This window comes from Lampris incognitus, chromosome 7, assembly GCF_029633865.1.
Source record: "Lampris incognitus isolate fLamInc1 chromosome 7, fLamInc1.hap2, whole genome shotgun sequence".
Taxonomy (NCBI): domain Eukaryota; kingdom Metazoa; phylum Chordata; class Actinopteri; order Lampriformes; family Lampridae; genus Lampris; species Lampris incognitus.
In genome coordinates this window covers 19,694,882-19,720,067 of record NC_079217.1, presented here as the reverse complement: position 1 = coordinate 19,720,067, position 25,186 = coordinate 19,694,882, and the positions used below count along the sequence as shown (strand labels likewise).

The window sequence follows — 25,186 nt, the reverse complement described above, 5'->3', positions numbered from 1 at the left end:
TTTACGAACATTAACTTTACTGCTCTTGCCTGATTTACAGGTAGCTTTCGGCGGCTCCATTGCTTTTGAAAAGCAAACTATAGATCGACCATTTAGCTAGCATAACCAGTGGCAGGTTGCTTAGCTGACTCGTCAGACCCCTGAGCCAATCAAAAGCCTGTGATTTTATTTGTTTTACGAAACAGACCAATACGATACATCATGTTTGGAAACAAATTAACTGACAGGTTTAACGCCTGTCAGTCACGATAGATGCAGTGTATGAGTAGGCTAGAGGGGCGGTGACAAATAATCAAAACGATAACTAAATAATTATTGGTGCTATTTCAGACGGGCCGTGGGGTTTCGGGGGGGTTCAGACACGAAAACCACCTACCTGGCTACGTGCCTGGGCAGCATATTCAACTGTGCGCGTAAACTGTCAAAGTCAAGTTCTGGGGCTTGTAGTATACTGATACTAAATGCTTAGCTGAATGATAATCATTAGTAGACCAACAGCGCTACCTAGTGGTGGTTAAGCTAGGCTCTCATATACCCCGGATGTTGACTGCTGCGCCAGTCGGAGAGTTACAATAAAGAGGACCAGACGTTGGGAATAGGTCTACGGCTCAAATCACTGTTATGGATATATTAGCAGTATAAGATACATCCAGATAATATAGAGAATATATTACAGTGGCGACGAGGATGGGATACCTTTAATGTGAGAAGGTAATCCCAGTAGTTAATAAAAGCGGACGAAGCAACGTGACGCTACAAGCTAGCTTACAGCCAGCTAGCAAGAAAAGACTAGCTAGCCAAGCGATGCACAAGCATGGCGCATTTCATCGGCAATATTGCTGAATACAAGGAAGGCAAAGAGGACTTCGAGTCGTACCTTGAAAGATTGGAGCAATTGATGATCGTTAATGAAGTGGAGGACGGTAAAAAGGCCAATGTTTTCCTGTCTGTGATAGGCGCAGAAGCCTATGGCCTACTAAAGAACCTCTGCATACCAGAAAAACCGAGTAGCCTCACGTATGCAGTACTGAGCGGGAAACTAGCATCCCATTATAAACCCAAGCCACTAATAGCTGAACGTTTTAGATTTTAGAAAAGAAACCAACTAGAAAATGAGTCAGTGTCTGATTATGTGGTTGCTTTAAAGCACCTGTCCACACATTGTGAATTCGGTCAGCATTTAAATGAAGCACTGAGAGACCGATTTGTTAGTGGTTTAAAGGTGGAGGCTATTCAGAGAAAGTTGCTCGCAGAACACAATCTGACTTTTGCAAAAGCATGTGAGCTGGCCTTATCTATGAAAATGGCGTCAAAGAATACGCTGGAGTTTGCCAGCAAACCAAGCGGAGCTGCAATTGTGAATAAGATAGACGAGAAGCAAACAAGCAAGGGTGCGTGGAGAAGCAAGTCGTCCACCAGCGAGTGGAAAAGCAAGCAACCTACCAGTGATAACTCTAGACCACAGAGAACAGAAACGCACCAACCCTGTTACCGATGTCGAGGTAACAACCATGTAGCTCAAGTATGTCGGTATAAAACCGAGACATGCCACAAGTGTTCCAAGGTAGGGCACATAGCAAGAATGTGTAAAACTAAAAATAGACAGGGACATACACAGTATGTGGCTGAAGACCACAGTCCAAGTGAGAGAGGAGATGGAAATGAGGATGAACTGTTTGGTGCGTATCCGATGAATACAGTGTACTCCACGAATACAGTTGGTAATGGAAAAAAGGACATTAAGGTCAATATTAAGTTAGAAGGAAACCCTGTAGACATGCAGCTTGACACAGGAGCCGTAACCCTGGTATCTGAGATAGTGTACAAGGAACATCTCTCACACCTGCCACTGAAAGAAAGTAAAGTGCGTCTGTCAACCTTTTCCGGTGAGAACATTCCCTTGATGGGCCAAGTGACTGTCAATGCGAAATATGACAACCAGAGTGGAGATTTACCTCTTGTGATTGTGAAAGGTGACAGACCAGCCCTCCTTGGCTGTAACTGGCTGGCCAATTTTAAACTAGACTGGGCAAGCATATTCTCAGTTACACCAGCAGGGGGCAGTGATAACATAGATGTAGAGGCAGTGTTACAGAGACACAAAGCAGTATTTGCTGAGGAGCCTGGCACTATTCGTGAATTTAAGGCAAATATCAAAGTGAAGCCAGATACAAAACCTGTCTTCAGAAAGGCAAGACCAGTGCCATACGCACTAAAAGACGCAGTTGAAAAAGAGCTAGATAGGCTGGAAAAAGCTGGTATTATCTCAAAGGTAGACCATAGTCAGTGGGCTGCCCCGATAGTAGTTGTACCCAAATCAGACAAGTCAACTCGTATCTGTGGAGACTATAAATTCACGGTTAATCAGAGTGTGGAAGAGGAGACCTATCCACTACCGAACGCCGAGGATCTCTTCGCCACACTGGCCGGGGGCACGCTCTTTAGCAAATTAGATCTCTCACATGCCTACCAACAGCTTGAGTTAGAGAAGGACTCAGAGAAGTATTTAACAATAAATACCCACAAAGGACTGTATGTTTATCACAGACTTTCATATGGAGTGTCGAGTGCACCTTCTATGTTCCAGAATGTGATGGACCAGATACTACAAGGCTTAGAGCATGTGACCTGCTTCCTCGATGACATACTAGTCACAGGCAGAACAAGAGAGGAGCACCTGAGGAACCTAGATGAGGTTTTGAGCCGACTGGAGAGCTACGGGGTAAGAGTGAAAAGAGCAAAATGTGACTTCATGCAGGAGAAAGTAGAGTACCTGGGGCATCTGATAGATAAAGAGGGACTTCACCCCACTGAGACAAAGGTTGCCGCCATCGTAAATGCACCCCAGCCCACAAACGTCACAGAGTTACGGTCATTCCTAGGACTGTTAAACTATTATGGCCGTTTCATGAAAGATCTGTCGACCGTATTGCAGCCACTACACCAACTCCTGAAGAAGGAAGTCGAATGGAAATGGACACCGGAGAGTGCAGCAGCATTCAAGGCTGCCAAAGAACAGTTAGTGAAAAGCTCAGTAGTAGTACACTACGACACGCAGAAACCACTGAGATTAGCTTGTGACGCATCCCCTTATGGGATAGGTGCGGTAATGTCGCACATAATGGAAAATGGGGACGAAAAACCAATCGCCTTTGCGTCACGTACGTTGACAGAGGCAGAGAGTAAATATAGTCAGATAGAGAAGGAGGCGTTGGCCATAATATTTGGCGTGACCAAATTTCATAAATATCTCTATGGCCGCAAATTCAGTTTAATAACTGACCACAAACCCCTCCTTGCCATCTTGGGACCCAAGTCAGAAATCCCTTCACTAGCCGCTTTGCGTATGCAGAGATGGGCACTGAGGCTTATGGCTTATGACTACAGTATAGAGTACAGAACGTCAGCGGACAATACAAATGCGGATGCGTTATCTAGACTGCCGGGGAAAGAAAAGGACAACACAGCGGAGGAGAACAGCATCTTTTATTTCTCATTAGTAGATGAGCTACCCGTGCAGGCTACAGAGATTGCACAGAGCACTCTCAAGGACCCAGTCCTATGCAAGGTACTGGAACTGACCCGGTCTGGATGGCCGAGTTACATCAACGATGACACACGGAAACCGTACTTCAACCGAAGGAATGAACTGTCTGTGGAACAAGGATGCATTCTGTGGGGAATTCGAAGTATCATTCCACCAGCACACAGAGAACGACTACTGTACGACCTACACCAAGGGCACCCCAGAGGGTGCAGGATGAAAAGTTTGGCGAGGGGCTATTTATGGTGGCCTCAGTTGGACAGTGATATCGAACGTGCAGTGCAGCAATGTGATGCTTGTCAGAGTGTGAGGAAACTACCAGCAGTAGCACCACTACACTGCTGGCAGTGGCCTACGAGTGTGGCAGGGGCTACATATTGACTTTGCAGAGAAGGATCAGCAACACTTCCTAGTGTTAGTAGACAGTCATTCAAAATGGCTTGAGGTGATCCCCATGGCAACAACTACCGCCGCCAAAACGATCGAAGTGCTGCGGAGCATTTTTTCGTCCTACGGGCTTCCTGAGGAGATCGTCTCGGACAACGGTCCACAATTCACCTCGCTGGAGTACAAAACATTCCTGAAAAGCAACGGCATTAAGCAGACCTTGGTGCCAGCTTACCATCCTGCTTCTAATGGTGCCGCAGAGAGAGCAGTCCAGACGGTGAACGCTTCACTTCTGAAACAGCTGAACAAAACAAAACGTCACTATTACAGTGAAACACAGGCTCGCCAACTTCCTGTTGTCATACAGGACCACACCACACAGCGTTACAGGTTGCACACCAGCAGAACTGTTCCTCAAACATCAGCCTAGGACCAGGTTCAGCCTGCTGAAGCCAGACCTCGCTCGAGTGGTGGGGGCCAAACAACAAAAGCAGAAGGACTATCATGACCAACCCGCCTCGAAGCTGAGACATCTGTCAGAGGGGGACTCAGTACTGATCCGGAACTTCCGTGGAGAAAGGAGAGGTGGACGAAAGGGACAGTGGAAAAGAGACTCGGACCAGTCACCTACCTGGTGTGGAATGGAGTGAACCGACGTTCAGTCCACATTGACCATCTGTTGTTCGACCGACTCTCCAGTCCTCCTGAGGCATTTCAGTTTCAGGATGACCAGATGGGCATCAGCAACACATACCCTGCAGTTGCGGATTTGGGGGGGAAAGGCACACCTGGGGCCGTAGGTGCTAGCCCGTACTCACCTGAAGATACACCCGTTCCAAGGATGCAGGCTCCGGAGAAGCTTGCAACACCCTTATGAGGTTCGGTGGGCAAGGCCGTGTCGCCTCCTCACCGAGCATCCACTTCCCCTGAGGTGGTTGAGCGCCGGTACCCTCAGAGAGAGAGGGCACCTCCAAAACGACTGTCTCTGTAAGATCAGCCGAGTTCCTGAATAAAAGAGTTCCTGAGAGACTAAATTGTTCAACTCCTGTTCAGAAAAAAATGTGAAAAAGAGTTCCTGAGACTGATATGTAAATGGGCAAATGTGGGTCGAAGTGGTAATGACCAAGTAAAAGATGCTGAAAGTAATTTGTCATATCCGCATGTTTTAGAGTGATAATATTTTATTAGGGGAACTTCATAGTTTAAGGGGGAGGAGTGTAGTATACTGATACTAAATGCTTAGCTGAATGATAATCATTAGTAGACCAACAGCGCTACCTAGTGGTGGTTAAGCTAGGCTCTCATATACCCCGGATGTTGACTGCTGCGCCAGTCGGAGAGCTACAATAAAGAGGACCAGACGTTGGGAATTGGTCTACGGCTCAAATCACTGTTATGGATATATTAGCAGTATAAGATACATCCAGATAATATAGAGAATATATTACAGGGCTAATTAGCAATTCTACTGCTGGTTCCTCAAGCTCAGAGGGCTCATTGTCAGCTGGGGCGAGGCTCATAACGTTGAGGGTAGCGGCGGCAGAGGGGCTAGTTGGAGCAGCGACAGTTAGATTTTCTACTTCTGGTTCCTCAGAGGGCTCATTGTGAGCTGGAGTGACGGTGGTTGTCTCAGCTACCCTGGTTAACTTTGACCCGAAGAAATCAGTTGTTTTTCGACGCTTCGTCATTCATTTTAACGTTACTATTGCTTAAATTTAGCGAACACACTGGCAGTTAGTCTACTTACATAGAGCGCTGGTATTTTGTTCTGTGAAATTCACGTCCGTGTGACGCTAAGCACATGTGACACAAATAACCAATCAATCATTAGGAAACAGAGTTTGTTGCTTGTGATAGGCTACGTACTGTACGTAGGCTTACAAGTAGTGGAAATTAGCCCGGGAAGCGCGCAAAAGTGCAATACTTTAAGAATGTAACGTATTTGCGATTTGAATTTTTACACATGTTTATGTTTGATGCACGCCAAAGTAGTGTAACCGAGCTATTTTCTCGCCCGGTGCGGGATTCGATACGGCTGGACTGCGCCACAAGGCGACATCACTAACCGCTCGGCTAAAAGGTCAGACCCGTTAGGGTCTTATTAGTAGTTTACAGTAGGTATGGCCACGGCCCTACTGGCCATACTGGTTCCGCGGCCTATGATGCAGGTATTCCCCAACCTTATAAACAGCACAGTTGCATAACGACCGACCCAACGATTTGGTTCATCCGCAGATTGCGGTGACCATAAACTAGCAGTGTTGGGGGTAACGCGTTACAGTAATGTGTTACATTTAGGCAGTAACGGAGTAATATAACACGTTACTGATACAACATCGGTAATATTATTACAGTTACTGTGCCCATGTAACGCGTTACCGTCTTCTATTTCATCTTTTATTTCACGAGTTTCTGAACGAAATGCCACTTCCGCAGTCAGCGTCAACACCAGTCAGCACGAGACGCTATCTGACGCTATAGCGCCGCGCGCATGTCTTGTTGATTTGAATTCTACTGTCACGGAAGAATACTGTTCCTTTAGAAGCGTGCAATGGCGACAACAGCAGAGCCCGAGTCGACTTTTTCAAAACGGATATACTCCCACTACTTTCAGTTTGTCCGAGCAAAAGAGAAGAACATCACTGTAAAGTGTACTTTATGTACTGCCGATCAGGAGCTATCTACTGCTAGAAATAGCACAAGCAACCTGAAGAAGCACCTGGAGAGTTGCTACTAACGACCGCAAGCAGAGTGACCAGGAGGATGGCGCGAGTACATCGAAACAACTAAAGCTGGATTTTCCAGACCCGAGTCAAAGTTGGTGGACCCAGGAGAAGTGCGAAGGCTGGTGGCGGAGTATGTCGTGGAGGACATGCTGCCTCTTGCTACGGTGGAATCACCAGCGTTCCGAAAACTTGTATCCATGATCCTTGTCAGATCAACTCACAAGGTAAAAACCGTGACGTTAGTTAGCTAATGTAAACTACTAACAAGACACGTTGGTCCCTAGCTAACGGATCTGACCCTCTAGCCGAGCGGTTAGTGATGTCACCTTGTGGTGCAGTACGCCCCGTATCGAATCCCGCACCAGGCAAGAAAATAACCGGTTACACTAACGTTAGCTAGTCCCCCTAATGCATTGCTAAATAAGTCCTAATAAACATAGCCTATCGTTAGCTTAGCTAGCTACCTAATGTCACCCTTAATATTCGGACTTGGCTCACATCAATTAGCTAACCTAGTGTAACCGGTTATTTTCTTGCCCGGTGCGGGATTCGATACGGGGTGTACTGCACCACAAGGCGACATCACTAACCGCTCGGCTAAAGGGTCAGACCCGTTAGCTAGGGGCTAACGTGTCTTATTAGTAGTTTACAGTCGTCGCCCTCCCCGGAAGCGCGCCCTCGCGCTTTGTCATTCCGCGCTCCGAAGAGACTTCTGAGGATCTGCACACTTCTGGATCTCACCGCTGCCACCAATGTAACCGGTTATTTTCTTGCCCGGTGCGGGATTCGATACGGGGTGTACTGCACCACAAGGCGACATCAACGTGTCTTATAAGTAGTTTACACTAGCTGGCTAGCTAGAAGAGGGGATGAACTACTAGCTAAAAACTAAAGGGATTGCAAAACTGGTGTAAAACGGTAGCTAGCTAGCTAACGTTAGCTTACTCTAACGTAACCAAACGTTCATGCTGTTTCCAAAGAAGCGGGAGTTGGGTTGAGGTGATGAAGTTGCTAACGTTAGTTGGCTAACTTGCCCCAACCAACACAGCGTGCAATGGAACTAGCCTTGCTGTGCTAGGCTAGCCAACGTTAGCTAGCTAACTGTAGCTGAAGGCACTGAGTTCTTGGGAAACAAACAAAAAGGGTAACGTGTAGTGTTTGCCATCTTCTTATTTTTCAGCATGTACTACCAGATCGAAAAACCTTTGCCAAGGATTTGGACAAGGCCTATGCAGCGATGGAAAAACAGCTGAAGAATAAATTAGATGCCCAGGACTATGTGTCAGCAACAGCTGATATATGGAGCAGCAATAACGAGAGTTTCCTGGGAGTGACTGTTCACTGGATCGATGAAGGTACAGTCAATGTATTTGGTTGTGATGAGGTGTGCCCTTCCCCCTCTCCCACAGAGTTTTGAGCATCTTTTTGATGGAAAAGAGCTCTATAAATACTGGTATTATTATTGTTGTTATGTTATTATTAATATTTATGTTGATTGACAGGTTCATTGGTAAATATCCTACTGTAGATAGTGATGTAGATACACAGCACACATGTGAGTCAGTTCAACTAGACATTCAGGAGAGCAGTCACATGTTTGGTGTACAAGATGACTGGATTATTTTGATAAAGCAAACTCAACTATTTCGCCGTTTCTTATGACGGGTACCTTACAACGAGAAAAGGCAGTTATAGCTTGTAGAAGATTCAGGGGCCGACACACGTATGATGCAATTGCAACAGAGCTGGATGAAAATTTTTCCCAATATGGGCTGACCAACAACAAAGTGACTGCATGTGTGACAGACAATGGGAGTAATTTTGTAAAGGCGTTCAAGGAGTTTCAACAGCAGCAAGCACAGTCTGAGTCTGATGAGGAGGAGATGGAGGAAGGTGGTGAGTTGACCTTTACAGACCTGCACAGTGTGCTCTCCACCACCAATGAAAATGCTAAAAACAGTACATGTGAACTACCTCCCCACTTTAGATGTGCAGCCCATACACTAAATCTAATTGCAAACAATGAGGTAATAAATGGCTGTCATCTAATTCAGAATCCAAGGCTGTGTATTGTAGTGCTACAGGCAAATGTTCTGCACTGTGGACAAAGGCCAGCCGCTCTACAATAGCATCAGAGTACCCGGAAGAGGTCAGCAGTAAAAAGTTGATTGTTCCTACTGTAACCAGGTGGAACTCATTCTATGAGGGTTACCCTCACCTACCGTTTAGGGTTACCCTTACCTACCATGCAGGCCCTACATGGTAGGTAAGGGTAACCCTAAACGGTAGGTGAGGGTAACCCTACATGGCAGATGAGGGTAACCCTAAAGGGTAGGTGAGGGTACCCCTAGGGTTACCCTTACCTGCCATTTAGGTTTACCCTCACCTACCGCTTAGGGTTACCCTCACCTACCATGCAGGGGTACCCTCACCTAACATTTAGGGTTACCCTAACCTAACGTTTACCCGTACCTTCAGCCGAACACCTACAGCTCAGGCGGAACTTCTCCTTACTGGGTGACGTCATCCCTGTACTGGGATGAGGCTGTGTATCGTAGTGCTACAGGCAAATGTTCTGCACTATGGACAAAGGCCAGCCGCTCTACAATAGCATCAGAGTACCTGGAAGAGGTCAGCAGTAAAGAGTTGATTGTTCCTACTGTAACCAGGTGGAACTCATTCTATGAGGCATATGCCCGCATTACAGAAATGCCCCTCACTGTCATCAATAACCTTTGCACAAAGCTTCAGATTAAATGTATGAACAACAGAGAGTACCAGTTTCTAAAAGAATACTGTTCTTTAATGAGACTTTTCACAGCTGCTTTAGACATTTTGCAGGGTGGGGAGAAATGTTTTTATGGAACATTTCAGCCAACATTAGAAATTCTTATGGCCAAAACCCTCGCAATTAAACATGGCCTATCGCAGATGACCAGTGGACTGCCAGACATCGTTGTGACCACAATCAAAAATCGGTTTGCAACAACTCTTGACTCCAAGGAGGCTTTGCTGGCTGCTGTCTCGCTCCTCAAGTTTAGGCTCTGCTGGTTGAAAGAGGAAATGAGAAAAGACAACATTAAGCTGCTGCTCATTACGGAGTGCCGCTCCTTTACAGAAGAACCAGCAGCCCTGACGCCTAATCCTCATCCACCTGTTGCTGCCTCCAATGAGTATGACTTTTTTCCTTTGATGCAGAGGCCAATGTAACCAGTGCAGATATGTCAGTGGAAACAGAGGTGGTGGACTATCTCAAAGCTGATCCTGTGATGGAAAGCCTGCACAAGTTTCCACGAATTAAAAAAGTGGCACTCCGCTATAACACAGCAACACCATCCAGTGCACCAGTGGAAAGACTTTTCAGTCTTGGGGGACTTGTTCTCACTCCAAAGAGAAACCGTCTCAGTGAAGCCCGCTTTCAGCGTCTACTCCAGCTGCGTTTTAACAAGTTCTTTAGCAGTATGTAGTAAAGCCTTAGGTCAAGGCTAATTGGCTTCTATAGTGTATTTTTATTTATTATTTATTATTGCTATCAGCCTTTATAAGGCTGTATGTTTCCCTTGCTTGTACTGCAGGTCTACCCTTTTTGGCTGTAGTGTTTTTTTGTTGTTGAAGTAATAGCCTACACTACAAGCTATGCACTTGTTTATTTAATGAAGTTGAGGTTATGTATTATTTTTTTCTTCATCCAGGACTGAAATGAACCATATTTTATAATTAATGAATGATGCACTAATATTTGTTGCTGTTGGTTCCATACTATTTCAGGGATGGAAAAAAATGAATGCCCTTCTGGTGGCTGTACGTTTAGTGACGCTCTAACATGAAGTTGTTGAAGTCCAAGCAATTAAAAAAAGCATAGAAAAATATATTTTGTGTCTTGTCATGTATTTGTTTGTTGTGATGTAATTCTGTGTAATCAGCTCCAGTTAATCTGAGCTTCTGTGCTTCCATTATTCACCATGAAAGAAGTAGTATGTGCTTTGATTTTTTAATGCCTAGGTTTCGGTGTTTAGGTTGGTGAAAGTAACTCAAAGTAATATGTAATCAGTAACTAATTACTCTACACATAAAGTAATATTGCAGTGTAACTTATTACTTTTAAATGAAAGTAACTAGTAATATATTACATTTTGGAAGTAACTTGCCCAACTCTGTAAGCTAGAGTTACAATGGCCATGTATACTATTAACAGAGGATTGGGGAATAATTGCAATTGTAACAGAGTCATTTATACTGTCGTAATATGTGGTATTATAATTTTAAAAAATCTGTGTATAGTTACTAAACTGTTGTTAACCTAACACGCTATGCCTCCAGAGTCAATGTGTGGAACGTTTGTTCAGTTCGCGTTCCCCCACGGTCACTTCCGTGGGTCCCCCTCGTATGCCTCCCGCCTTAATTGCGAGCTTTTGTATTGTACATGCCAGAAGTAAACGGCACTGTTTTTCTGTAAATTATTTGCTAGCTTAAACTTACTGTGTAGCATGCTAACATATTCCTGTGTCATTTAATTTGTGTAGGGGCTGAAGAGTATGTCACTATTTACCAGAGGATTTTAGTTCTTTTTATTCTAACTTTGTCAGGTATGTTTTATATATTTTAATCTATTGACTGCAACATTATCGGCTTTTTGTGTTGTACATGAGAAAGGGGCTGAAGAGTATACGTCACTACTGACCGGAGGATTTTGGTTCTTTTTATTTTAACGTTGTCAGACTAAACGGAGATTGCCTCCAAAGATATCCTGGTCTGGGCCAATTCTTCAAACACAACGCACGCAAGACACCACCGGTTACACTTGGTGCCGTCCGACCCGTTGCATCGACGATCAGCGCCTGTCTGGTCCCCGGGACACGGTTGCTAGTCCATGGGCCAGACGATATTTCGGTACACTCAAGGTGGCAAAACTTACTTATAATTTTTGAAAGGACCCATGTCTGTAGATGATATTTTGGTATGATAACCATTCCTGAGTGGCAGCTGTATCACAGTTATCAGCTCATGAAGTTAACCACCCGCTAAACTAAATTGCATTTTAGACGCTGGTGCATATCCTGGTTTAGCCTCATGGTCAGGACATTTTTCAATGTTCTATAATATTGTCTTTGGTATCATTTTAAAGGGGACCTTCTTAGCTTTCATTCAAGCCCTGTTGTGGATATTTCTCACAAATATAGAGGTCACTTGAGCTCTTCAACCCGTCAATAACACACATCTTTCTGCAATTTTCGCCTAAACTATATATTTCTTTTCGCCCTGTGGCATCTAGGAATATCAGGGACACAAAACACAAAAACTGGAATACTCACAGGACTGTAAAGATTCAGAAAATGTATAATATACCCATACTATTTCATTGTGTGAGGTGATTGTGAGCCTTAAATGAGAACTAGACCAAAGCCAGTTAGGTCACAAACTGGTCTCTATACATTTGTTTAAATACACAATCAAAATACATGATAAAAAGGAATACCATAGTGAGGTAATGAACTATTTTAATATTTTAAACAACATTGACATTTACATATACTTAGTCAATGATACATGTAATCCCATATCATTAGTGGGTATATGTAATGGTAATGGGTAGGGTAATGGGTATATGTGAATATGGTTACATTATTGTTATCAAGCTCTGGGTAACCAAGTCCAGAATCAACATCCTGTGCATCAATAGACTACTACCACAGTAATACCATCAGAATCATCACACTGTCATTCATCAAACTGCTCGTTTCTCTCATCATCTGACTCCCCAAGTTCAAAGTCCAGTTCTGGACCATCCTGCTGTTTTTGGTTACTGCAGGTCTGTAACCTGCACATGTCTGTGCATGGAAGTCCATTTGACAGGCACATGCAGCTTGGCATTTTGCATGAATGCACACACTTGCATGGTAGCATTTCCAAGACCACATCTGGTGCAGGTGGGGAGCGCATCCAGTAAATGGCCAGCTTGCCTTCATCGTCTGTCCATACTCAGTAGGGCTTGGCACCACAGGGTTAGCCTGCAGACAGCACTTCCATATTGCTGCCTGATAGTTGGCTCGTTGAACATGTATAAAGAGACAGTCTCTACATGGTGGCAGCTGGCTGGACTCAACCTCTCCCCTTTTGGTGCAGAAGAGCTGGTAACGCAGTTTGTTCACCTCAGCAGTGCTGCTATTAGCAACATACATCCGACAGGTGAACTGCTCAATTTTCTGGAACAGCTCATCACTCACATTCCATGTCTGTCCCAGTTGACTAAAAGTCTCTTGGCAGGAAGTGTGCTTTCTCACTATCTTCAGGGCATTCAGCTTCCCTCGACCAGCGAATGCACTGACAGTGTCGCAGCCTGTGAAGGCATGTAAGCCAATTAGGCTGTCACAGATGCTGTCTCCAAGTGAACTTGCCAGTTTGGTGATGTCGACAAACCGTGTGCGGTTCTGAGTCCCACACTTCTGGTAGATGGGACAGGTGATGTCCTTCTGGAAGCCAAGACAAAGCACCATGACATCAGTGTCCTCAGCTGTGATGATAACTGACTTTGAGCCCGCATTTACTGCATGCAATGCATGCAGGAGCAGACGGGTGTCAGCTTCTTCATGTGTGGAGTGCAGTTCTGCTGCTTCCTCACACCCATCTTCTGTCAACTTGTAGCAGGTTTCCTCATAGGTCATGTACAACACCTTGCCATGCAGCATAGCTCTGTATCGTGGGAGTTTCCACTCTTCCACCAGAAACTTGATGAGACTGGTCTTGTTGGAGGAACTGCACAGAAATTTTCTCCACTGCTGGACGTGGTGTCCCCCTGCAAGATTCTTGTACTGGAGAGTGATGTCTCCACCCCGGTTCAGTCGTTCAGCATCTTTGATCGAGGTCTGGTGATAGACATCAAAAACAACATCAATCCTCCCACTCTGTGCTCCCTCATGGAGGACCTGGGTCAAGGCTGACTCTGCCACCTGTGCAAAGGTTTTGTTGTTGCCATTCATTTTTTGGACCAGGCTCATCCCATCAATGATGGAAGTAGATGGGATTGGGATGTCTTCTGCAGGAGATACATTCTTTTCAAGCTCTCTGGCAAGTGCAGCCTTATTTGTTTTTCATAAGGACCCATCAGCATTTGCCAGTGCCCACGGTAGTGGGCCCAATGGGTAGGCAAGGACATCCTTCAGATTCACCTTCCTGCTTTCAGCCACCAGGATCATGTGACTGAAAAGGTTTCTATCTGCCTTCAGAACCACATCCTGTGCTTTCTTTCCATGAGCTTGTTTTGTGCTGACATTGGAGAATGTTTTCAGACTTTGCTTGGTCATCTTGTCGTGGAATTTCACAGGTGGTGGGTCTGCATCTAACCTTGTTTGCTGGAATGCTTGGTAGGCCTCTTCTCCTTTCTCAAGAGCTCTCAAGAGATCTATGGTCACATCAGGTGGAGCCACGTTGCCAGTGGAGAGGCTAACCAAATCAATCTCATCAGGGGACATAGGATTGAGCCAGTTATTCTCCATAAGGTCCATGAGAGACTGGACATCTGCTTCATCTCTCTTGATCCTTGGACTCTGTAGATCTGGATGAGACCATTTGCACCTGCCTTGACCTGTCAGGTCTCTCAGCTGTCTGAGGTACATGCTTCTATACTCAGCTGTGAGATAATATTTGGTCACAGCTCCTGGCTTCAAGCTGAATCCCTTTGTCCCTCCAGCTGTTTGGGTGTCTTTGTTCACCGTTTCTTCTATAGCTTGGTCAACAGGGATTCGGCCAAAGGGATTGGTGGAGCCCAGTTGGACTGAGAAGCCTCCTTCCATGAATTCTGTGTACACATCTGGGTGTGTGATGGGCAGCTCAGACATCTGGGCGTAGTTGTAGGGGAGGTAGCGTGCATAATTCATCCTGTCATAAGCAAAGCACCATGGGATCATTGCTCGAATGCTAGCCAAGTGTAGCATCCAGTCTCCCTCTCTGGATGCTCGGATGAGCCCCAACAAGATTTCAACCATGTCCAAATAGGACATCCAGAAGTTCGAGAGGCTGCCGTTTCCACCTCTAAGGAACTCACGGTAGACTTCAAATAGATCCATGATGCGTGTACAAGAGCTGTTCTCGAGGACCTCCTTCAAAGCATGTTGTGAGACTTCTTTCCCAAGGCTGTCAATGGTCTTCAGTGTCTCATTCAGGTGAACCATGTCATTCCTGTGAGTTTCTTCCAACCAGGACAGGAAACCATTCAAGGTCAGTCGCATGAGAGCCTCATACAGGAGCTTGTGTAGTCGCACTGCCCTGTTGTACTTGTGGCCATCCATAACACCAGCAATTGAGCCTTCTGCAATCATGCCAGACTCAATGCAGAGGTCTTTGAGTCCAGCATCTTGGAAACGCTTTCCTATTATTGCAAGCAGTGTGCAGATGGTGTGGAATACCCCAAGCCTAACGATGATATCATGGAACTTGTCATGGTGTTTCCATGTGATCTCGACAGCCTTCGCATACAGGGCTTGGTCAAAGAAACAGACAATCTTCCTCAGGCCTAAGCACTGCATGATGCTCAGTGACTGGTTAAGCACCTCGTTGACAGTAGACATTTGTGTCGCTGGAGCATTGATGGTAGGCAGATAGCCTATATTGTCGGGGATGACCGTCATCTCTCCTCGAGTCAGGATGTTGAAGCCTGTCCAGCTGCTGACTGACTGTTCTTCTTGTTGTGACATGCGTGCTAGGACCCGAAGAAGGTTTTTCTCTCTGGCAAGCTTAGTATTGGCTGCAGTATCGGCATCTGACTTTTTGCTTTGTGGTGGCCCTACCCGTTGTCCAGCATTGTAAGTTGCTAACATTGGTGGGGGTCCATCAATGCTACTCTTCTTTGTTTTGGGAACAGTGGGCATGGGTTGGACAGGAAGTGGGTTGACTGGCTTTGCTTGCACAGCAATCCCATTGACTCTGTGAGATGTTCCCTCACCACTGACAGTTTCTTCAAGACGGTCGATATTGTCCCAGGCTAAAGTTGTGAATATGCCAGGATGGATGTTAGCTGGAAGGGCAATGCCACTCCTTGATGATGAGAGTTTCTGGAGACACAGGGCAGTGTTGATCTCTTCCATCTGTGAATAGGACACACTGTGACCAAGTTGCTTGAGGATGTTTATCAACTCTACATTTCCTGTCAACGATTTGACACTGAATGGCAGAACAATGTGCTTGGAAGGCTTGGTATTTCCACATGTCACTGCATATACTATGTCATGGCCAAATGACTGCAGAAGGCACTGCACTCTCTGGGATGCATGATCAGGATCATTTGAGTCTGTGAGTAGAGAGTACAGGAAGATAATGAGCGACTCTGGAATGGTAGGACATTCTGCTTCTGGTTTGACTTCAGGCGGCCAGGTTTGAGGAACATCTTGACTTTTAATGTCTGCTCTCAATTTGATGGCTGCTTTGGCTAGAACATCTTGTGCACTGACACTTTTCAGGGTCTGCAGCTCCCTTTTGAGAGACTGATTTTCTTTGGCAAGTTCCCTCATGGACAAGTTATCGGGATAGAGGAGGAATTTTCCTTTCTCATCAGGGAATATCTGCAAGGCTCCAGCAAACTCACTCTCCAGGTTTCGCCTTATGTGCTTCGTGGTTGATTCCTTGACTTGGGCAATGCCTTGGGAGTTCATTGAAGCTACCAGTCTAGAAGAGAGATCAGTCATTGTCATCACTTGAGGATTGCCAAAAAGCTCCATCCTGATGAAGAGGAACAGCTCATTGTATGCCTTATTCACAGCAGCTTCATACTGGGCTGCAGCATCATCATCTTCATTGCTGGCAACCTCTCCTTTGGAAACCTCTTCTTTGGTGTAAAGTCTATAGCATGACCTGTGGTAGTGCCCTTCAGCTGCTACAAGGTCTCTACTCACAATGGCAAGGATTCTGCTGTCCCTTTTCTTTGTGGCTGCACTCCTGATCTTTGCATCAGCTCGCAGTTCTCGACACTGCACCAGTACTTCTCTCGTATTCTGTCTCTTGGAATATTTGCTGTTTTTCTGACAAAATATGCACTCTGCATCATAAGTCCTAGATGTACTTGGAGCATTCGAGCTACTCTCTTAGATTGTTTCTCTTCAGAAGAGACACAACTTTTCTTTTCTTTTGCAAGGAGGCCATCAAGAATTTGCTTCATAGTGAAGATACTGCGACACTTTCTGTGGTAGTAGATTGCTGGAATCTGTCCCTCAGGAATGTCTTTTGCCAGTTTCAAAACTGGTGCATGATTTCGTATCTGAGCTGCCCTGAGCAGAGTTCTCCATGAGTCGACACTTTGTAGTGAAACCAGCTTATCTGTATCATCAGAACAGTGGATAATGCACTCCACCCGTGGGCGCTTTGGTATTGGGTAAAAACTTGCTTGTTAACCAGTGGCCATATTCAGTCAGTTTTCACCTGCCACATACAAACAAATACATGTAACTTAGGTGTATGAACACTATTAAAACAAAGTTTACTTTGCTTCACCAGCGTCATATTACCATTATTTATCTTACATAGCCACAAATAGATACATTACCTAGTTGCTATGCAACAGCTGTATTTTGTCCACATGAGGCCGCTAAAATCAACACAAGATGAAAGTTCCTCGTAGCCACTTTAACTAATCATATTAACATATACATTAAAAGAACATGCTAACATTATGGGAAATTAGCTTACAATCTTCTCCAGAGTGAGACAAGAAGATAGATACCAGTTTCCTCTATATGTGTTTAGTAGAAAGCTATCTGGCTGCACGTTAGCCTAGCTTAGCACAATGGATGGAAGTACACAGTACTGGTTATCCTTGGTTGTTGGCCAACTAAGAACTGCCCCAGAGTTTAAGCTAGGCTAATCAGTACCAGGGGTGTTGAAATGCTATATTTGTAAAAATCTGGGCAAATACACAATCGTGAGAGGCACAGAAACAGGTTTCCTGAAAGAAAAATGAAATAGCTGCTCATTTGGAAAGGTTATCATGTATTATTTTACTTCTGTTAGTGTACCAAATAAAATGGCACCAGTGAAGTTGTGTCACCTTGGGTGATATCGATATCTGGTCTGACCCATGGACTAACTGGCTTTGGTCTAGTTAGTTTCTTAGTAATAATGCCCTTCTAATTTAAGGTTCACAATCACCTCACACAATGAAATAGTATGTGTATATTATACATTTCCTGAATCTTTACAGTCCTGTGAGTATTCCAGTTTTTGTGTTTTGTGTCCCTGATATTCCTAGATGCCACAGGGCGAAAAGAAAGTATATAGTTTAGGCGAACATTGCAGAAAGATGTGTGTTATTGACGGGTTGAAGAGCTCAAGTGACCTCTATATTTGTGAGAAATATCCACAACAGGGCTTGAATGAAAGCTAAGAAGGTCCCCTTTAAAATGATACCAAAGACAATATTATAGAACATTGAAAAATGTCCTGACCATGAGGCTAAACCAGGATATGCACCAGCGTCTAAAATGCAATTTACTTTAGGGGGTGGTTAACTTCATGAGCTGATAACTGTGATACAGCTGCCACTCAGGAATGGTTATCATACCAAAATATCATCTACAGACATGGATCCTTTCAAAAATTATAAGTAAGTTTTGCCACCTTGAGTGTACCGAAATAGGAAATTTTGGGCTCTGGCCCATGGACTATGCTAACGCCCGACTCCTCTCTCCTGCCTTCCTGCTCTACGGGTCTGGAACTGCGCCCCCTTGTGGTTGGCCTTGTAAATTGTAAAAGTTTTCCAGCTGAAGGACTGCTAATTAGTCTGAGGAGCCACTGTCACACATTGAAATTGCAATATGTGTTATATAATTTTAAGGGTTTTAGGCGCCAGTTTTTTATGCTCTGCAATGCGAGGCTCATATTGTTGAATTGCACATTGCTGTTTATAGTGTGCCTTGAGTTTAAAGTGTTTATATATATATATATATATATATATATATATATATATATATATATATATATATATATATATATATACATTTTCTCTTAATTTTTCCTGGTTCTGCCAATACTGCTGCTAGTTTGTAATGACAGAAGAAGATACTTTCGAGGTTCGTAATATGGCTGGTTGCAGGCATGATGTCACTCGAAGTGGGGAGGGGAGAACCAAAGATTGCTCGTAGAGGTAGGTCTGTGTCCCTCAGTGGTCCCAACTACACAGTCCACCAGTCTGTTGTTGACCCACCATTAGCCCCCACTGCTAGTTACACACCAATTGCCCAATCGAAACTTAAGCCCACACAAGTCATCTCTGTTGAAGCTTTTGTGGACTTGATTACAGATTTGGCTGGACAGATTGGATATAACATCTCTGCCAGCCATAGCACTATGCACCAGCCTAGTATCGTCCGGTCTGTCTCCTACGAGTCAGTCATCCAGTCACACTGATTTGTCACAGTTGAAGGTCGTTGTGCTGTCTGACACCAAAGCTCCGCCTTACTTCAGGGGTGACCATGCTGATACGTTCTCTGTTCACGAATGGGAGGACATGATGAAATGTTATCTGAATAGGGTTAAATGTGACACTAATGCTGAAAAGTTTGACCTGATAATGTCAAGACTAAACAGGCAAAGCTAGGGATGTGGTGAAGATGTCACTCCGCAGCCACCCTGGGCTGCATGCAGATGAACTGGCCACAGCTGCGTTTGACATACTGAAAGGTCACTTTAGTGAGCTGTCGTACTCAAACTTGGCCATGAAAGATTTCTATAGCACCATTCCTTGAGCTGATGAGGGTGCCATTGACTATTGGATTTGCCTTAATAAGTCCATTGATGCTGCTGCCGAGTGTCTCCGGAGGCGAGGTAAGTCTGTGGAGGACCCCAGTGCTGAAGTAGTCATGATGTTCATTAATCACTGTCCCAAACCCAGTCTCGCCATGACATTCCAGCTGAAGGCACCTAAGCAGTGGACCCCAGCTGAGGTTCAGGAGCATCTGAATAGTCACATGAGAAATGTGAGGAAGACAACAGCCCAAACACGATACACAGTGGGTTTGTCAGCTGACAGTCAGAGCCCGGTGACTGATTCCTTTCACCTTTATGATCCTGGCACGTCTCAAGCTGCATCGGTGGTAAATCAGCAACAGCCCCCACCTACCACTCTGCCTGCTTCTGCCCTGGCTTGCAGTCAGCCTTGGTCAGACAACATGATGGTGAACCCATGCAGCCCTGCCTCCTTGTCCATACCTCCCTCTGCTGTCTCAGATTCAACTCCAGCTACTGAGCCTGGTGTTCAACAGGTCGTAGCTATGTTTGGCAAGGTTCTGTCCCTGTGCATCACCTCCCTTGCAACCAGGCAAAGGCCAGGCAGCCATCACCCAGTCAAACATCAGCCAGTCCGCCATCAGGCCGGCCAGCCCTGTAACCAGCAGGGTTCTGAGCCCTTAACATGCAGACTTTGTGGTTCCAGGGACCACTCAACCCATGCACAATATAGACTTTATAGAATGTGCCTCAACTGCTTCAGTCACGGTCATATGAGACATGAGTGCCTGCAGACCTCCCATTCCCCAGCCATGCCACCCCTTCTCCCTCCAATGCTGATTTAAACTAGCCTGTGTAACGGGGGCAGTCCTATGCTGTTCTATGCTGGTCAGCCTGCTGCACGCCCATCACTCTCATCATTAGCTCTGCGTTGTGTTCTATTTTGGGTGGGGCCCCAGGTGTTGTGGGGGGCCCTCAGTCTGTCATCATCATCATCATCATGATCAAGGAAGGAGGGGGGACACACAGGACTCTATTTGGCCCACCTTGCCATTTATTTTGGTTTCAAACCCTTCAACAAACGTCCAGTCCTCCAGCTGGAGCGGTGTTTCTTACAGACGTGGGGGTCGAAGCTCAACCACTGCCCGGACTTCACTCGTGTGCGTTAGAAGGAGAAACCGTCCACGGGACTCCGATGTAAGAAAGGATAAACAAGTATTTTATCCCACAGTTTGCAGTATCTTCTTACAGGGATACTCAAGGTTACGTTCTCCTCAACCAGCAAAACTGTCCTACGGTAAGAAACACACGTGGCTCGGCTCGATCGCTGCTTGAGACTCCCTCCACAAAACAAAAAATGGCCTCTCCCGCGTTCCCTCTTCCGTGTACCCACAAGACCTCGCTCTTAAAGCGACAGTACATGTATATGACGGTCGTTGTAAAACATACATAAAAGTAAATAATGACATAAAATAAAATGTAGTAAACACAAATAACAGCACACAGACAGGATTTGGTGATATTTCATACTCAAACAAAATAAAATAAAAACATTAATTTTAACTTTGTTATACCTGCCCATGTAGTGAGAGGGGTAGCATAGGCGGTGCTGGTGACACCCTCCATGAAGAAACGGCCTTGCAGTCAACCTACGTGAACTGCTGTAGTACTCTTTCTGATGACCAAACAGTGATTGTTGTGGGGTCGCATAGAGTGGAAGGAGCTAGTGACCCGTTCTATGCTCCAGTGACCATTGGGGGCCAGTCTTCTTTGAAGGGGATGATTGATACAGGTAGCATGGCATGCATGCTCAGTGTAGAGGCAGAGTCCAAGCTTAGAGGCACTGGTGTTCTCCTGTGTGCCCGAGAAAGTGGTCCTTGTTGACTGTGGTGGCCTTGCGACACAACCTTTATGTATCTATGACTTGGACATTAAGATTTATGGCTTGAAGCTCCATTGTCCGGACTTTCTTTGTTACGGGGCAGAGGGATGAACTTATCATTGGAAGCTACGTTATCGGGCCCATAATACAGAGGATGAAATCTGATGAGAAGTATGAGGAGCTTATCTGCTCCAACACCTCGGACCCAGAGTGTGAGCAGTTTCTTCAGTTACTCAGTTGCATCACTCGTTGGTCTGGTGCTGAAATGCCTGACAGGGTTGGCACTGTTAGGCTACGACAGGCTGTCACCCTTGCACTACAACAGGAGCATGTTGTATGGGGAAAGTTGCCCAGTAGTGCCCCCGTGTCACCTGGGAGCACTACCGCTGTGGAGCCCACCTCTTCCTGTTCAGCTCCTAAAGACATCATTATCGGATGGGTTGTGGTACCTATGTGGGGATATCGCTGGGTCTCAATAAAGATCCTAAACCCAACAAAAAGACCTGTGACACTGCATGGCAATGCAAGAGTGGCAGATGTATTTCCTTGTGTTGCGGTGAAGGATCTTTCGCTCTCCCAGGGGGTGAGTAGACCACAGGCTGGTCAGACAGCAGACCCTGTCTTCAACTCGGATACCACCTCTGTTCCCTCTCAGACGCTTGTGCATCTGTTCATTGAACATATATTAAAGTCGTGTGACAATACTGTAAGAAGTTTTTGTATCGCTCCTCATTTAATGTCAGAGAGGTATTAAATAATTGCCACGACAATTTGGGGGCTCATCCGGGATGTCTAACTCATATTCTTCTTTGACCCACTCTGCACGGATTAAATCTGGCTGGCCAGTCTGGTGAAGGGATTGAAAAATCACCTAAGATCCAGGAAGTCTACCTCCCCTGAGGACAGCTTGTAGCGAACTCCCAGGGTTGAGAAGAGAATGTTGTGGGATTGTGGGGAGAGGAATTATGTGATATGACTTTTTATTTAAATGGCGATACAGTATTGAGGACCATGTGAAGACGTCTGACGGTAATGGCATTCACTTAGGGGTGATGACCCATTGGCAAAGGAAATCATGAATAATGTCAATTGAATGGTCATGACAGGAAATTTCCAGGTAAGAGTGACTGCAGGTTAGAAAATAGGGAAGAAACAAAGCAAACTTTTAACTGACAAGTCTTGTCTGACAGGATGTGTAAAAATTATGTGTGAAAGACATGGTTATTCTGTCCCTGGTGTGCGTTTCATCTACGCAAAAACTGACAGATAGCTAACAAACAGGATTTAGGGAAAAGTTGAACATGGGAGTGAAGTTAAGGTGTTTTACTGAGTCCTCGTTTCTCTTCTTTTCCATTTTTCCTTTTTTTGCAAAACTGAAATAAATGCACAATTACACTGCTTTGGTTACAAACTGTTCTCAGAGTACAGCACAAATGAATTATCATTGTCTACAAATAGCCTACATGCACACGCTACGACAAGAAGCTACATTTAGCTTAGCTTACCATTTTTAACCTTAGCGAATGAAATGATCACAAATAGTTGTTAATCCAAACGTTTGAATTCCAAATGATTAATATGCACAGTTTGACAAAACACGGAAAAGTCAAGTCAAGTTTATTTATATAGCACATTTAAAACAACCACAGTTGAACCAAAGTGCTGCACAAGCTTAAAATACAATATAAAATAAATGAAGGTAACAAACGTACAAGCAAAGGCTCTCCAAGGCACAAACGTAAAAAAACGGGGCTGAACTTTGTCTGACACATGGAGAAATCCTTGCAATCTGCCATCTTTTCCTGGTTGACCTCTAACCTACGAGTCACATGATCTGAACTGACCACTGCAAAAACACTTTACATTTATCACCGTTATTCTAAAACAAAATACCACAAGGGGTGCTAAAGAATATGAATTTAAAGGCCACAGAATGTGTGCCATGACACTCCCTGCCTGGTATTAATTAGATACCACTATGTAGCCAACTGAGATTATAGGAAATGTCCACAGGAAAAACTTAGTCTTTGGTTGACATAAGAAGAACCATTTCTGAAACAGGTCTGAAGAACACCTTGATTGTTCCATGTCTTGCGACCCTGAGCTCGACCTTTCTGACTCTTCCATCAATGCAAGCAAATGCCTTGGTCACAAGAGCCATGGGCCATTCATTGCGCTTGGCTTGAGCCTCTTTAAGAAGAACCACATCACCCCCCTTCAGGTTTTGTCGTTCCTCTTGCCATTTGCTTCGGCTCTGAAGCGTTGCCAGGTATTCACGCCTCCATCTGCTCCAGAAGGTGTTTGCAAGCTGCGGCACTTGCCTCCATTGTTGTCTGTGGAGGTCAGATTCCTTGAAGTGGCCTGGAGGGGGAAGGAGAGTGCAGACCTTTTGAGTGAGGAGCATGGCTGGTGTCAACAAGAAAGGTGAGTCTGGGTCCGTTGAGATAGGAGTAAGAGGTCTTGAATTGATGATTCCTGTGACTTCCTCCATCAGAGTAGACAGCACATCATGTGTCAAGCGAGAGGGGCTGGTCTGCTGTAACATGGAATCAGGGGCTGGTCTGCTGCAACATGGAATCTAGTATGCGTCTGGAGATATCTATCATCCGCTCCCAGGCTCCTTCCATGTGAGATGCATGAGGCGGATTGAAGACCCATGAATAGCCCTCTTCACTAAGGTACTTCCTCACTCTGGGTTCACAGGGATCAGCCAGTAGGATTTCCAACTCTTTATAGGCCCCTATAAAGTTGGTCCCGCAATCTGAACAAATTTGCTTGGCAGGTCCTCGCAGAGCAAAAAAACTTCTCAAGGCATTTATAAAGGTAGATGAATCCATGCAGTCAATCAGCTCGATGAGTATAGCACGAGTGCTCATACAGGTGAAGAGAATGGCCCATCTCTTGCATTGTGCTTGCCCCCCTCACATACGTCTTGCGATGCTGTCCAAGGGCCAAACATGTCTAGCCCAATCCATGTGAACGGTGGTTCAGTGCTCAGGCGATCGACAGGTAAGTCCGCCATCTTCTGCTCAGTTAATTTCTCATGTAGCTTGTTGCACATCACACACTTGTGAAGGATGCTGTGTATACACTTCCTAACACCAACAATCCAATACCCTGCAGTGTGAACAGCGGCTTCAGTGAACACATGACCCTGATGCTCGACTCAATCATGGTAGTGTTCCACAAGCAATTTTGCGACATGGCTGCAGACTGGAAAAATCACAGGGAATTTCTCTTTGAAGTCCAGAGCAGCAAGCTTAAGCCGGCCTCCTATCCTGAGAAGGCCTCCATCGTCCAGGTAAGGGTTCCGTTTTTTCAAAGCACTGTTCCTTGGAATTTCTTTTCCAGTGGCAATGCAGGTAAGCTCTTCACTGTTAGCCTTTCTCTGCACACACTTGATTATGACTGCTTCTGCTTGCAACAGTTCCTCCACTGTGTGAGGCCTTGTGCAGTGGTGCCATGATCTGCAGGTTCTCTCCTGACCATCTGTTGCCTTATAAGACTGGACGATGTGTATAAGAGAAGCTGTCACTTTTAATTGAGCCTTTTCAATCATACCCAGATTCCTTCTTGAGGAATTCAGCCCTGGCTCGAGCAGCCTCCAGCTTGGCACGAGCCTTGGCAGCTGGTATGCTAGCTGATGAGCTTTTTGATCCATTTGTTGAAATGGAGGCAAAGGATCTTGTCTCCAATGTTCGTCTTTGCTCCATTGCATCTTCAATCTCAAGCGTTTCCTCTGCCATCATGTAATGCTGATGCTGTCCAGATGAAGCATGATAATGAGCGAGGAATGCTTGAAGTGAAGCTTTATTTCCTTGAATTGTTGTACCTGCCGTGAGGTTGCTTTTTTACTATTCTGTCCCTGATGAGCGTTTCATCTATGCAAAAACGAACAGATAGCTAACAAACAAGATTTAGGGAAAAGTCAAACATGGG

The 25,186-nt window shown here is 45.2% G+C and overlaps 1 protein-coding gene across 1 annotated transcript; it reads left to right on the top strand.

The window, feature by feature from the left end:
• Positions 1-2,149: 2,149 nt before the first annotated feature.
• LOC130115188 (uncharacterized protein K02A2.6-like) lies at positions 2,150-24,732 on the top strand (the record flags this gene model as incomplete). The annotated part of the gene is made up of 7 exons (XM_056282806.1): positions 2,150-2,923; positions 7,838-8,012; positions 19,958-20,022; positions 21,351-21,459; positions 23,545-23,671; positions 24,371-24,548; positions 24,721-24,732. Coding segments are annotated over 7 exons (1,440 nt in total), but the record flags the coding sequence as incomplete, so codon positions are not given.
• Positions 24,733-25,186: the final 454 nt, after the last annotated feature.